The 14421-nt window shown below is 44.9% G+C and overlaps 1 protein-coding gene across 4 annotated transcripts in view; it reads left to right on the top strand.

Annotated features, from left to right (window-relative positions):
- PEX14 (peroxisomal biogenesis factor 14) overlaps positions 1–14421 on the top strand; it is a 144663-nt gene that overhangs the window by 46318 nt on the left and 83924 nt on the right. For all 4 annotated transcript variants that reach the window (XM_027564930.1, XM_027564932.1, XM_027564931.1 and 1 more), the window contains exon 3: positions 4673–4757. In XM_027564930.1, coding sequence (XP_027420731.1) covers positions 4673–4757 — 85 coding nt within the window. The remainder of the gene's footprint in view (positions 1–4672; positions 4758–14421) is intronic.

The raw sequence follows: 14421 nt of genomic DNA, 5'->3' as shown, positions 1-14421 counted from the left end.
ATGTGTAGCGCTGCAGTGTTGGAATGGGGTTTTAAGTCCGCCTGTCGATCATTTTCTCTTGCCCTCTAGTTGTGATCTCTCTGGGTGAAAAAGGACTTGGCTTTGGTTGTTACTGTCATTAATTTTAGACTATTTTTAATATTTTAAAATGGCTAATGAATGCTCACATTTTTAGGAGATAGATGTGCGTGTTGCACACAGGAGTGCAGAAGTTGGTGACATTCCAAGTAAGTGTCACTGGAGACAGCGCATCAGGTTCACATGTCAGGTGCAGAGTGCTCAGGCTCCCTCCAACCCCAGGTTCATTGTTAGGCAAGCTCTGTTCTCCCTTCCTCCATGTGCAGAAAATACTGCGTGCTTTCTGAAGATGATAGTGTGCAGATCTTTTGTAGGAGAGTGGAAAGCATCTAGGAAGCATCGCTTCAGTGAGGACTGTCAGGAACCTCGCTGCTTCTCACCAGGGATTACTTACCCTACACAGCGCATTTAACAGCACATAGTTCATTGTAGATAGCCCCTGAGTATACTGTATTCCATTGATTTATACAGTTACAAATCCTGGTCTCTCACACACAAATCTCTCTCAATTGGCCAATCATCTTGGATCCAAAGGTGTTTTTCAATCTGAAGTTCCCTCTTTTTCCCTGGGCTGCTGGCAGTCACTCCAGTGGACCCACTGCCAAGGCAAGAATTTGCTCCTCCTCTTTGCACCCGGGTTTTATCTCTAGCTTTATGTGATGAACAGAGTAAAATCATCAAACTTTCCTAAAATTGCAGAGTCGATGGTGACAGGATGGTTTTGTTTTGCTTTTTGAGAGAGGGAGGGTGGGACACAGAGCATTGGGTCACAGGAATGGGGTGATGAGAAACTTTGCTTCTGTTTCCTTCTGAGTTTGTCATCTTTATTTTTATGAGACCAGCTACTGGTAATTTGCCTTGCGCTCATTAAGAATGCTCGGGGTGCAAGAGAAGGGGAAAGGAGGGCCAGTTCCGTGTCTCTGAGGGACTCAGCAGCGAGTGATTTCCATGACGCCATCGGAGCTTTTCACCGGGATTCTCCCTGGCTTGCTGCACTCCTACACCGGGCGCAGTAACGTTCCCGCCTCCGTTTTACATCTGTGACATTGAGGCGGAAGGTTTGGCCTGAATTTATGTAATTTAGTTGGGCACAAATATAACCCATGAATAGTCACATTCATCTCCTAATTAGAAAATCAGACGATAATACAGGACAGGCTGCAGGCACCCCGTCATTTCATCCGACAAAAGGGTGTTGTGTCTGTCCGACCTCCGCCAAGGGAAGAGCCCTTGAACTGCTCTGTGAAGTTAATGAAAAGTGTCCACCAATAGTCGAATGAAAGATGCAAACTGAGGACAGCGTCCGTTATCTAGGCGTGTTCAAACCTTTGCATTATGGGGGAAGGTTTGGAGAAATCTTCTACCATCTATATGTGAATCATAGGGCTTGTAAAATTCTGTGTTGGACGGGCTCTTCCCCACCTTGTTGAAGTGCCAGGTCCTTATGAGGAGAGAGGAGAAGAGTGAAGAGTAGCTGGAGAAATAGCTAGTGAAAGGAGAGGCATTCCTGTATGTCCAGCTTACATGGATGGAGCTGCTTATCTGGGTATCTTTCTTCTAAAGCCCATTATGTTGAAGCTGTTAGTTCGGATGCTTTATATTTTGCATCTGGTGTAGTGATACCGGTGCTGTTAAATATGCGATTTGCCTGTCGCCTGCATTTTCCTACAAAGATCAAGAGGGACATAAACAAGCCCCAGATATACTTTATGTAGGTGTTTGGCAGTATTATTTTATATGGCTCGAAATTAGTGAATGGGAACTTTAAAAGAAATTGTTCATATTTTTTGCAAGTTTGAAGTGTGCCGGGACTTTGTCAAATTCCCGTTAAAATAAATATGTCAATTTCACCTCCCTTCCAAATTCATTTATCTTGCTTTTTTAAAAGGTGTTTTCTACTTTACCTGATGTTTAAATTGGATTCTCCCGTTTATGCTGTTCTTTGCTGTATCCCCCACGTTTTTCTTAAATGAATTACTAATGACAGAGCACTCCATCATTCCCTCTCTGCAGCCACTTTAAGGAAAGCATGGTGATCTAAACCTTTTAACCTATTAAAGATGATTTTCCCCAATTGAATCAGACCCACCACAGGTGTAATAACTAATCATTTAAACTACACCTGCTATTATGTATTTTTAAGCCATTATGCGTGTTGGATAGATGATAATTCATGTTTATTGCATTGTCCGATGGATCCGTTTTGCCTACACCAGGCTGATTAATGTATTTAAAGAAATAAGAGATGCAATTTTTAAAAAAAAAATTGATGGAATGCGCCAAGCACTGCATTGAGTGCACCATTAAACCCATCAGAACTTTGCTCTCTGACCAGAAATGCATATACCAAGGACTGTATTAAAAAAGCAAGGTGAAACCTGTGCGTTTTAGTGGTGGGATTCTGTTATCTTTCTCTGTCATGGAAAATTTTGGAAGGATGAAGGAAAGGTTTATGCTTCTACCGGTGAACATCAGGAGCTGTGCCATTGGCATCTCTGGCTTAAGACCTGCCTGCCCACAGTTCCTCTGATACCTGGGATCCATCCCAGGGTGTGTGGAGCCTACAACATATACAAATGGTGTTCTTGTCTTGTATGTTGAAGGTGTGTTTTTTTTCTCCAGGTGAAGAGCAATTAACCCTAAGACACCTGATCTGGGCAGATGGGCCTTGAGCCCATGGGGCCTGGGATGGTGCAACTGTCCACCTAGTCCAAGGCCAGCCTCTCTTCCTAGTCCAAGGCCAGCCTCTCTCCCTGTTTTTCTCCTTCGCCACTTCCTCCTGGCTCTTAGCTGCTTTCCTTTGCTTTTTGCCTTCTTTTCTGTCCATCTCCTCTGCTCATCCATCACCCCCTCCTTCTCCTCGTCTCCCTCCTTCACTCCATTCTGTTTCCCTTTTCTCTCTTCTTTCTTCCCCTGTCCCATCTCTTCATAAGAATGCAGCCATTTTAATGATGTTTGTCAGATTTTTCTCTATTTGGATGCAACCTGAGGGGCTTGGGAGTGAGTATGTAGTTTTGGGGTTCTAGAATCCTAAGCATCGATTTCTCTTTCATCCAGGACCGATTGGTTATCACTGCAGTTCATGATGGTAGTTAAAGTGTTCACAGTGTTGGACAGATTCTAACTATCCTTAAGGAATGCTCCTGTGTCTTATCGCTGACAGGTCCAAATTTGGGAGTTGGGGATACCTGACTTCGTCCTTGGGGGAGAGTGTCTGATGCAAGCCTCCTGTGGAGGGATCACAGGGGAAATACATCAGGGGTTTGCCCTGAATTTTTTTTTTCCTTTCTGATTTATCCTCATATCTTTTGTTACCAAAGAGGTGTATCTGGTCCCATGATGAAGTTCATATAAAATATGAAGAAGATATTTGTAGCTTGTATTCCATTTGTAGTCACAGTACTTTCTGTTTGAATCTCTGTTCAATTGCTGCCTTAGTTTGAAAAATCTTAGAAAACTTCCTTACATTTGGCCCCTTAGAAATTTTTTCTTTCAACAACTTATGAGCAAACTTCAGGGTCTGTTGACTTTACCTGTACCTGGAAACTAAGTGATTCTTTTGGTTCTGATGAGATCAATAATGCCAGTCATTTACAGTGGCCCCTTTCCTATGGGGGCAGGTTGGCATTTCCCACCCATCAGACTAGTGTCAGGGGTGGAGAGCAGACAGGTGGTGTGCAGGCACACGCTTTGTGTGCATTAAGTAATTTGAAGGTTAATACCATCCATAGTTTTCCTTCCACCCCCTGCTTGGCTCATTTGTAGATGCTTAGATTTCTTTAAATAATATTATTTCCAGAGGTAGGTAGATAATGTTTTAGTCTGTCAGCTTTTAGCCATGAAACCCTAAACTTTGTGCTTTGAAGGCTCTTTAGAATTTGGCTCCATTGCATAAGAGAGACAAGTGTGAGTGGCTGTGACTTACCTAAGTCTTCCCAGCCAGTGGATGCTCACTGCTTTGGCTGGTTCTGTAGAGGCAGCCTGGTCTCTTCCCTTCAGATGCTAACAGTGTGGCTGGGGAGGCAGCCTGAACATTAGAAGACAGTAGACTCGTGTCTTCAGCTATATGGCACTCACCAGCTGCACCAAAGATTTGAAGAGAATGAGGAGATCAGAGATGGCTTGCTTATTCAGGGAAGACTTCGAAGAGTTAGAACAGCCTATAGCAAGCCTGGGCTGCTGCTGCGTGTGCAGTGTTTACACTGGTAGAGGCTGGAAGGGAAGGCCTTCTAGAAAAAAGGGCGTAGCATGGACACAAATGGAGCGACATGGGTAAGTGTGGCCAGAGAGGGCTCCCTGCTGAGGAGTGTGAAGAATCAGCTCGAACAGGGAGAACAGGAAATGATTATTGGGGGTCTTAAAAGCTGGGCTGAGGGGATTAGATTTGATAGAACCAGATATAGGAACCCAGTCATGGTAGGGAACCAACCGAGTCTTTTATTTAAGCAGATTTTACATGTGAGAAATAACTGGTTAGTTTGACCCCAGTATTGTGCTTATTTCTATGGGCCTGGGGTAAACGTGTAGGATTCTTAATTTTGAAATGTAGACTGTTGACGTTTCCTCCTCTTCTTTGTTTTATCTCCCCTACCAGATTGCCACAGCAGTGAAGTTTCTACAGAATTCTCGGGTCCGCCAGAGCCCACTTGCAACCAGGAGAGCGTTCCTTAAGAAGAAAGGTACAGGTTCCCCGTGGCCATGCCCAGTGGCCTACAGAGAGGGGCTGGGACGGGCGGACAGCAGCTGCTGTACTGATGAAGATCTCCTGCAACTGCCCCACTGGTGTGGGAGTGGGGGTGAGGGAGGCCCCCAGTGGGAATGCATGCTTCTTTTCTTACAGTAGAGCAGAGATGTGAAGATTCAGGTAATTGAGCTCTAGATGTAAGGCCAACAAGTTGGCCCAGGGCAGCCTGGCATCAGCTGTGTTCAGCAGCAGAAGAGGCCCAGGGAGAAGACTGGGGAGGACTCCTGCCCTGTGTTCTGTTCTTCTGATCATGGCTGTGGCTGCAGAAAGACTGGCCTTAGGTTATGAAGTCAGCTGCCTCAGTAAAGAATGAGGAAGAAAGAGATGAATGAAGGACGAAGGAAATGAGATGACTAAACAAGGTCAGGTTAAGGTCAAGCCTGGGGTCAGTCTGATTTACAGATTGAAGTGGTAAATTACTAGTTTTATGGTATTTCAGTAAGCAGGGATTAAATGGATCTTGACAAATTCAATATTGTCTGAAGCAGAATCTCTTTTGGTTTTATTGAAATTTAAGATATGTTTCTTTTTTTGTGAAATATATATTTAAAAAAACCCTATCAAAGAAATTAGATACTTTGCATTCTTTTCATTCTTTGCATGTCTAATTTTTTGGAAAGCTAGGAAGTTGTTTAAAGGCCCTTAAACACTATGTGAGGGGAAGTGAGTTATCTCTGCTCTCCCTGCCCCTTCTCAGCCCAAACAAGACTCTTTAAGGAACTGGAATGTTGGTCTCAAAATTCTGGGTTTTTAGCTTAAATCATTAGTGGCTGAAACGGAAGAGGGCATGACTTGGTGGTGTTTCCTAGGTCTGCTCCATGGTATCCCACTGAAGTGATGCTTCGGACCATGTAAAACCGGGTCCCAGGGCTGCGCTCGCAGGGTTAGGGCGTGATCAGCCCAAGTGTTTCATTCACAGGCAGCTGTTTAGAGGCAGCCTCAGGGCCGATCCCTGTCTGTGATTGAGCTGATGAGGGGCACTTCCTGGTGGCATCCTGGTTCCCCCCACCCCCAACAGTAGGAGATTATTAAAATTTGAAGTGCACTGGTTGGCCCTTCCACTCCACAGCCATCATGCTGTAAAAGAGTTTTTCCTTGAAATATGTGTACCTATGGGGAGTAATTAATCATAAAAGCTCAGGGGTTTCAGCTCTCTCATCAAAGCATTGAAGCTGGGGAAAGCTGAGCCTAAAAGCTGTGCTGATTACCCGGGGTAACCTGAGACAAAATCCATAGTTGCCAAGAGATCCTTTGCCCAGTATATTGTGCAATATTATAACTGCCTGATCTTCTCCTCCACTGACAATGACCAGTTATTCCTCATTTTCTCTCAAACGCAGCTGGGCTAGAATTTCATTTGCAGAAGGTATTTAGAGCAATTTAGAGACAAATGTCTCTGGTGTTTGCTCGGCACTTCCCCACTGCAGGCTTTGCTGAGCAGTTTGAGTATCAGGAGCTCCATCTAATCTGTTTAATTTTAATAAATCCCTGACTGGGAGAGGGAGAGAAAAGAGAGAGAGAGAGAAAGTCTGGGCCAAATAATACTTCTTTTGACTTGGTCGGCTAATAATTACTGTAGAAAACTGTCCTGTACAACTATCATTTGTTGCTCCTTTAAAAACCAACGACCATCATTTAATTAATTTAGCTCAGAGTGTTTGCCCTGTGCTGAGAATAGAACAGACAAAACCCCTGCCCTCTCAGAGATTGAGTTCTACCAGGGGAAGGCAGACAGCAAAAGAAGAGACAAAACGTGGTTTATCAGATGGCAAGTTCCATGGAGAGGAGTGCCTGGGTGGTGGGCTGGAAGGAGCTGGTGCCGTGTGGGAATGGATTGTGCTTCTCACCGGGGTGATTAGCAGGTGTCCCTCAGGGAGGTTGACATGTGAAAGAAGACCTGGAGGAGATGAGTATTTGTTGTGGGCGGAATTCCTTCTCGATCCTGACTGTGGTTTAGAGTTTTTAGAATGTTAGGCCGCAGGAAACCAGAGAGGCATCCTACCTTTCTTCCAAAGAGAGTTTACCCCGCACTTAAACTGGAGTCCGAGGACTTAATCACCCACCTCCATTATCGTCTAAAATGCTGCTTCAGTCAGTAATTATCTATTTCCAAGTTGAATCCCAATAGAGTAAGTTCTGGCAGGACCTTTTCTGGGCAGAGAATTCCAAGGTTTGATGGGCATCTGGGGAAGAAGAGCCCTCTGTGGATTTAAACTTCACTTTTCACATTTCCCGTTCTCAGGGTCAGGTGTACACAGATCACGTTCACAGAGCTTGGTACCATCTCTGATGGGGTGAGGGAGGAGGGGATCTTATAAAGGAGTGAGCGTGTGCCCTGTCCCTAACATTAGTTGAGAAGGAAAGGGGGTTGGCTCTCTGGTCTTGGGGGCCGGGAGTGCGTCTGGAGGGGAGGGACCAAGGTCCTGGCTTCCTCCAGTCCTGTCTCCCACAGGACTCGCTGCAGTGCAGGGTTGGAGCGCTGGGTTTGGGGAGCTCACAGCTACTGTAGTCTTGGCTTTCCTAGCAAATGTCACTTCAGGGAATTGCAGTGGAGCCCTGTCTTGAATTATAATCTTGACTTTCTCTTTTTTTAATAAACATCTCTTTCCCGAAAAGGCAAATCCAATTTTGTTTTTCTTTTAATATTATTTAATATTTAATATAGAAATCGAGGTCCCTGTAGTGCATGTCACTTCAGTGGAAAATGAGGGTTACTCTAAAAACATCAGCTGAGTTTGTTTTATTGTGAAGCTGCAGCCCTGAGTAGGGCCCTGGTCCCACCTCTGTAACTGACAGGTTAACCTGTGCCCTCTGATTTCAGGGCTGGGGAGGCCGGGGGAGCTGATGGCATAGGGTTTGCAAGGGTCTTTTGTGGTTTTGTTTGTTTGTTTTTTGTTTCTTTGAGATCTCTTTTGGATGCTTCAGAGTCTGAACATGGAGTCATTAATGAGAAACATGAAGTTATTAGAATCATTTATCATTTTCTTTGAAGCTTGTGCTGCCAGTTTGTGTAATTTACAACATTTCTTTCTTTTATCGGGAATTTCTTTGGATGCAAGAGAAAAGCAGCTGTTCACCTTCAGAGTATTAGAATAAATGTTTTTGTTTTCCGTCCAACCACTTGATTCTGCAGATGACATCAATTGCGGAGTCAGCCACACATGAAGATAATTGGACTGTGTGTGGGGTTTAAGCCCTCATAGAAGGAACGGGTCTATATATAGAAGCAGTTCTTGCCAGGCAGGCATCGTATCTGGGGCTTGAAGCAGGCTACAGTCCAGGAGGTTAGAGTAACTTAAAAACAGCAGTTGGATCAGTCCAGAAAGTTAGGGGCTTGGATGCTGTCGTCAATAAGCTTATGTTGATCTGACACCCTGTCCAACTACAAAATGTAGGAGGGTCTGCTTCCAAACACGTTTGGCAGGCTGAGTATAAGTTGGGTAAGAGAGAGGAGCCTGTTCGTGGCGGGTAAAGGGGTAGATGAGATAGGGGGAGGTAGACTTCTCTGTTAGCTTTCTCTCATATATCTGTTGCAAGACAGAGTTCTAGAAAAGAGATGAGCGTCGTCTGCTTTCCAATGTGATTTTGCATGGTGGGACCTGGGTGGTGCTGACTGACCCTTTGGCTTACCGTTGTCCTTCTCAAGTGTATAAATTAAGGACTATATTCTCCTTCATCTAGTAAGAGGGCTGGGGGGAGGGTGAAGGAGAACGAATCAAATAAAACACACTACTACCGTGCTTCCTCATTCTAAAAGGTGAAACAAGATCTTATCTCTCTTCTGTTCCTGGAAGCGGAACCCCCAGTAGCAAAACTGCCTCCTTGCTGGAAATGAACTTGAGGAAGAACCCTGCTGGTCTCAACCTTGGTAGTGGAGTAGAGGTGAAGGGCTTCTCTCACTGGAATATTTTAAGGGGGAGTGAATTCTTACACAGATTTCAATTTAACTCTGTTTTATGACTTTTCTTTTTTATCATTTACGTCCATTTCATGAGGTAGTTTGCATGTCCTTGAATGGAATCTCGTTACCATGAAAGCTTTTTTAGCATTGATTTCATAACAGTCTTAATTTAATAGCTCCGTCATTACTGAGTAGCTCTGGGAGTGGGGCCCTGGCTTTCCAGGTCACTGACCTTTTAATTACAAACCTTGTTCTGATGGCCAGGTTATCGACTGGACAGCTCCCAGCTTGTGCCCCCAGGATGAAAACGAAAATAACTGTTTCCTCCCCCATCTCCAGGAAAAAAAAAAATTGTAACCTCATGTGTTTCTAAAATTAATTTTCTCCTTCGGCTTTACTTTATAATTAATTCTTTAATGTGTCTTAGTAAAGCCAGAGTATTTTTATAACACAGTTTTTTTTTTCTAGAGCTTGGGTCCAGCGGATAGCGTGGAAGGGGTAGGGATGAAGAGCTTGCCAGCTTCCACCCCATGCTTGATCAGGGCCTATCTCCTCGTCCTCAGAAACTCCTGCGGCTGAGCTGGAAAGAACAGTATCAGCTCTGTGAGGGGCTGTCCAGCCCTTCTGATTCTTTGCTAAACAGACGGATTGCAGCATCAAGATGTAGACTCATTTCTGCATTTGCTGGAATAATTGAACCTTGCCTATCACAGATGGTCCCGTTCTGAGAGAAGACTGGGGTTGGATGAGTTTTCTTACTGAGTCCGAGGTCTCTGCTAGTCATGGGTGACTGGAGGACACAGGGACCTCTGCATGGGGTTCTGCTCAGTTGGGAGCTTAGAGCTTGGGTCCATCTAGATTCTTACTGACAGTGAAGGGGGAGAGAAAAAAGGGAGGACAGTGGCCCGTAAGTAGGATGACCACGGGTTCTGGTTTGCCCAGGACTGTCCCAGTTTTAACACTGGAATCCCACATCCTAGCCTGCCCCTCAAAGCCTGGGCAAACAGGTCACCCTTGCTGAGCAAGCCTTACTCTGGAGTGAGGGCTACTGAGAGAGACCAAAAAGGGTGTTTTGGGGAAGCCAAGGGAAGAAGTCCATTAGCAGTCAGTCCCCGCGAGTTGGTTCAGCTTGCCCTCGAGCGGCATCTTATTCAAGCACTGCCTGCTCTCATTGCCCTGGCCCGGCCCTGCCCTGCCTTGCCCCGATGGGGGTTCAGTACAGAGAGCCTCTGGGGGAGCCCGTGCTGCCCTGCGGGCGAGCGAGGTACTGCCAGAGCCAGAGTAGGCCGGGCTGCGTGTGGCGGCCGCCTGCGTCCCGGGGATGATTGAGCATCGCCATCCATCTGTTGTGAGCGGAAGTCTTCCTTCCCTGCCAGTCCTGCATCTGCATGCCCATCACCCGCTGTTCGGGACCAGCTTATCCATCATCCTGACTGGTGTTCCCCCCATCCATTTTCCTGCTCCCCTTGTTATCCACACTTGTCTGGAACTCCGCAGATTTTTTTCAGCATTCAGGATGAGAGCTGCAGCAGCTCGGCTGGCTGGTCACTGTGGCCTCCCTGTTCAGAGGGGGAGCCAGTAGCACTTGTTCTCCCCAGACAGCTGAGTCAAGTGTGTTTCTACTCCTCTCCCTGCAGTCAGAGGACGGCTGCACAGGGGAGCTTGAAGGGGAGGGGAGACAGCTCTTTTAGATTTAGTGAGTGGTTTTAAGAATTCTCTGAAAATGAAGAATGACTCCTTCTTTCTTGACTTGTGTGCCTGCAGCAACACTGTGAGGAGAAACAATGTGACACTGCCATGTACATACAGTACTGTTTTAAAGATAAAAGAAAAATTTTTAAAGCAAGATATGTGCATGGTTTTAAGAATTCAAACAGTGAAGGATAGCTAGCGAAGAATAGGTCGTCCTGCCATCTCTTGCTCCTGACCCCGCACCCATCCTCTTTCCGAGAGAGTGCTGCTATTCACAGTTTCTGTGTGCTGTCGGTCCCCTACATGTGAGTGAGTTCCGTTCCGAGGGTACTTTCCTGAGTCCAGGTTGTTCTTAAGTCCAACAAAGTTAGCCTAGATGCCCAACTAACACAATCAGCTGTATTGTATCATACTTTAATAGGTTTATAATACTTTTCACACAAATAATACGTACATAAAAAACAAGCACAAGAAAAAGCAAGCATTTTTAATCTTTACAGTGCAGCACACTGAAAAGTACAGTCTTACAGAGCAGCAGCTGGCATCCAGGGGCTGGCACACAGGTTCGTGTCTTTGAAAGTTCACAAAGGTTTGTATGTAGAGAACTTCCTGTATCATTCCAAAGTTCTATCCATACAAAAGCACATGAATATTTAATAACATAAACACCTTTTAAATACAGTGGTAGCATGTTTCACACTTTACCTTATGCTTGCCATTGTATCTTGGCTTGCATTCCACTTTAACACACAGGTTTGCCTCATTCTTGTCAGTGGCTGCATAGTACTCCATTGTATTCCTCTTATCATCATTTTTTTGAGTCAGTCCCAAATTAGGGGACATTTAGGCTGATTCCTGTCTCTTGTTTCAAACAATGCATCAGGGAATATTCCTGCCTGTATATTGTTGGACACTGCTAAACATTTTCTGTATGGTACCTAGGCTATGGTATATTTTTCTTAAGATTTCAGGAGACCATGTCACCCTACCCCCAAAGAAAAGAGAACTGTTTTTTAATATAAACATGACCATAGGTAGGGAGAAGGCAATGGCACCCCACTCCAGTACTCTTGCCTGGAAAATCCCATGGACGGAGGAGCCTGGTAGGCTGCAGTCCATGGGGTGGCTAAGAGTCGGACATGACTGAGCGACTTCACTTTCACTTTTCACTTTCATGCATTGGAGGAGGAAATGGCAACCCACTCCAGTGTTCTTGCCTGGAGAATCCCAGGGACGGCGGGGCCTGGTAGGCTGCCGTCTATGGGGTCGTACAGAGTCGGACATGACTGAAGCGACTTAGCAGCAGCAGCAGCAGCAGACCATAGGTAGAAAGAAATTAATAAGAGAAAAAACACAAACAAATTATTATGAACACTGGGCACAGATTTGTATTCTGAGGGGACATTCTGGTCAATGGTTACATGAAAAATACTTTTCTTTCTAAAAGAATCTTTTTTTTTAATCTCATTTTTTGAAGGGATGTGGGCTCATAAATTGAATTTTTGATTCAAAATAAACATTCAAATAAATGGAAAGCTTCAGAAACTTGAAAGTGAGTATCTATTTTCAAATGAAGTACAGTCTGTCAGTATTTCCCGGGGATTGATTCCAGAACCTCCACCAAAGGATATCATATTTGCATATATCCTACGTATCCTCCCATTTAAATCATCTCTCAATTTACTTATAATACCCAGTACAATGTAAATGATGTGTAAATAGTTGCCTGTGTTCGGCAAATTCAAGTTTGGCACTTTGGAGTTTTCTGGAGTTTTTTTCCTCAAATGCTTTTGATCCGTGGTTGGTTGAACCTGTGGATGTGGAAAGTGTGGATATGGGGGGCTGCCTGTCATCCCTCAGTATCCAAGCAGGGATTGGTTCCAGGGCCCAGTCAACAACAGGGACTAACAACATACATGGAGGCTCAAGTCCCATAGTCTGCCCTCTGTATCAGGGTTCGGCATCCATGGATCCAGCCCACCTCGGGTCATGTAGTACTGTAGTATTTATTGAGAAAAATAAACATGTAAGTAGACTTGCACACTTCAGACCTGTGTTGTTCAAGAGTCCACTGTATGGCTTAGCTTTTTTTGGTTGTTATTGTGGGATGTGATGTGGGTCCTGGGCTGTAGCTTAGGTAATCAGCCTGTATTCAGGGCCTGGTGTATGCAGAGTATTATTACATTAGGGTTTCATGAAAGAAAAATGAAATACTTGTTTTATGGACGAGAAGCTCATTAGGAGGTAGGAATGGCTGCCGAGTGCTTATCAACTGTACCAACGTCTATCCGTGAAACATAGCAGTACCACAGAAGTGAGCAGACCCTGACGAGGGAGACATGGAGTAGAAGGCTCAGTAGGGCTGTAAGCACCTCAAGGATGGTGACCGCGTCTTCTCCTCCTGACATTCTCAGCAGCTACATAGTAGCCTCGGTCACAGGCCAGTGAACAATAGGTTAAGTGATTGGGTGATAGTTAGAAGACATTTACCTGGGAAAGTTTCAAAAGGAGGTCTGTTCTTCATAAGTCCTCAGTTTATTTATTTGTTCAGCCCTGCGTACGTGGAAATTGGAGAAGGAAATGGCAACCCATTCCAGTGTTCTTGCCTGGGGGTTCATCCCAGGGATGGGGGAGCCTGGTGGGCTGCTGTCCGTGGGGTCGCACAGAGTTGGACACAACTGAAGTGACTTAGGAGCAGCAGCGTACCTGGAAAATGGCTTCAGAATTGCTGCTGCTGCTGCTGCTAAGTCTCGTCAGTTATGTCCGACTCTGTGCGACCCCATAGAGAGAAGTTCACCAGGCTCCTCTGTCCCTGAGATTCTCCAGGCAAGAACACTGGAGTGGGTTGCCATTGCCTTCTCCACTGCATGAAAGTGAAAAGTTAAAGTGAAGTCGCTCAGTCGTGTCCAACTCTTAGCGGCCCCATGGATTGTAGCCTACCAGGCTCCTCCATCCATGGGATTTTCCAGGCAAGAGTACTGGAGTGGGGTGCCATCACCTTCTCCTAAATGTTTTACCAATACTCTAGTGTTCATATAAAGAGTATTTATATGCAGTTCTTTTTGTCTTTAAGTCTTACAGAATCCAGCGAAAGCATTCTTTTCAAAGTTACTTAGGTCAGCAGAACTAAGTTTTGACCTAGGCACTGAGGGAGGCAGTGGGTGTAGATGGTCAGAGAACAGGGAAGGGCATTGCTGGTGAGGGAGGCTCACACAGAGACCCATGTGCAGTTAGCTGGATTGGCCCATTGGGTCCTCAAAAAGAAGAGAAATGAGGTTGGTGAGGTGGACAGTGAGTGAGGAGCCAGTGTTAGGGCTCAATGTGATAAATTTAACAGTTGAGAGCACTTTTGAACCAGCTGAAATACTCTATGAGACTGTACTTGAGGATATTACTCTAGGCTCAGTGTGTAGACTGAATTGGCCTGTCGATAGACCAGCTGTGGAGAAGGTCCTGCCAAGTCCTTTGTTAGGTGCAGAGAATCTGGACTTGGAAGGAATAGCAGTAGAAATGGAAAAAGAAATGACATATTTATGTGCAGAACTTTGTGGTTTACAAAGCACATAGATGGGTTCTTTTCTTCACTATAATCTTACATGTGGTTATAAGCAGGTTAATAGATATTTGTTGAATGAATGAATGCAATTAATCTCCCATTTCACAGGAGAGGAAACTGAGGCTCAGAAAGATTAAGTAGTGCAGATTAATGGCAGAAATAGAACTAGAACCAAGTCTTATGCCTAGAGTTCTTTGAACCATACCATCTATTTTCTGGAAAGGAAGGACAGAACTACAGACAATGTAGAAAAAGGGAGTAAGCCAGGCTCAGTAGTAGATGAGATGTGTGAGGTGAAGGAGACAGGACCAAAGTTGACCCTCAGGGTTGCTGTATTATGTTAAGCAGCTTTACTGAGATATGACTGACATACAGGAAACGATATACATACTTAATTTGTACAACTATAAAATTTGGCCTATGTGTGTATACCTGTGAAACCATTGCTGC

The sequence above is a fragment of the Bos indicus x Bos taurus genome, chromosome 16, assembly GCF_003369695.1.
Source record: "Bos indicus x Bos taurus breed Angus x Brahman F1 hybrid chromosome 16, Bos_hybrid_MaternalHap_v2.0, whole genome shotgun sequence".
NCBI classification, from domain to species: Eukaryota; Metazoa; Chordata; class Mammalia; order Artiodactyla; family Bovidae; genus Bos; species Bos indicus x Bos taurus.
This window is presented reverse-complemented; position numbering and strand designations above follow the sequence as displayed.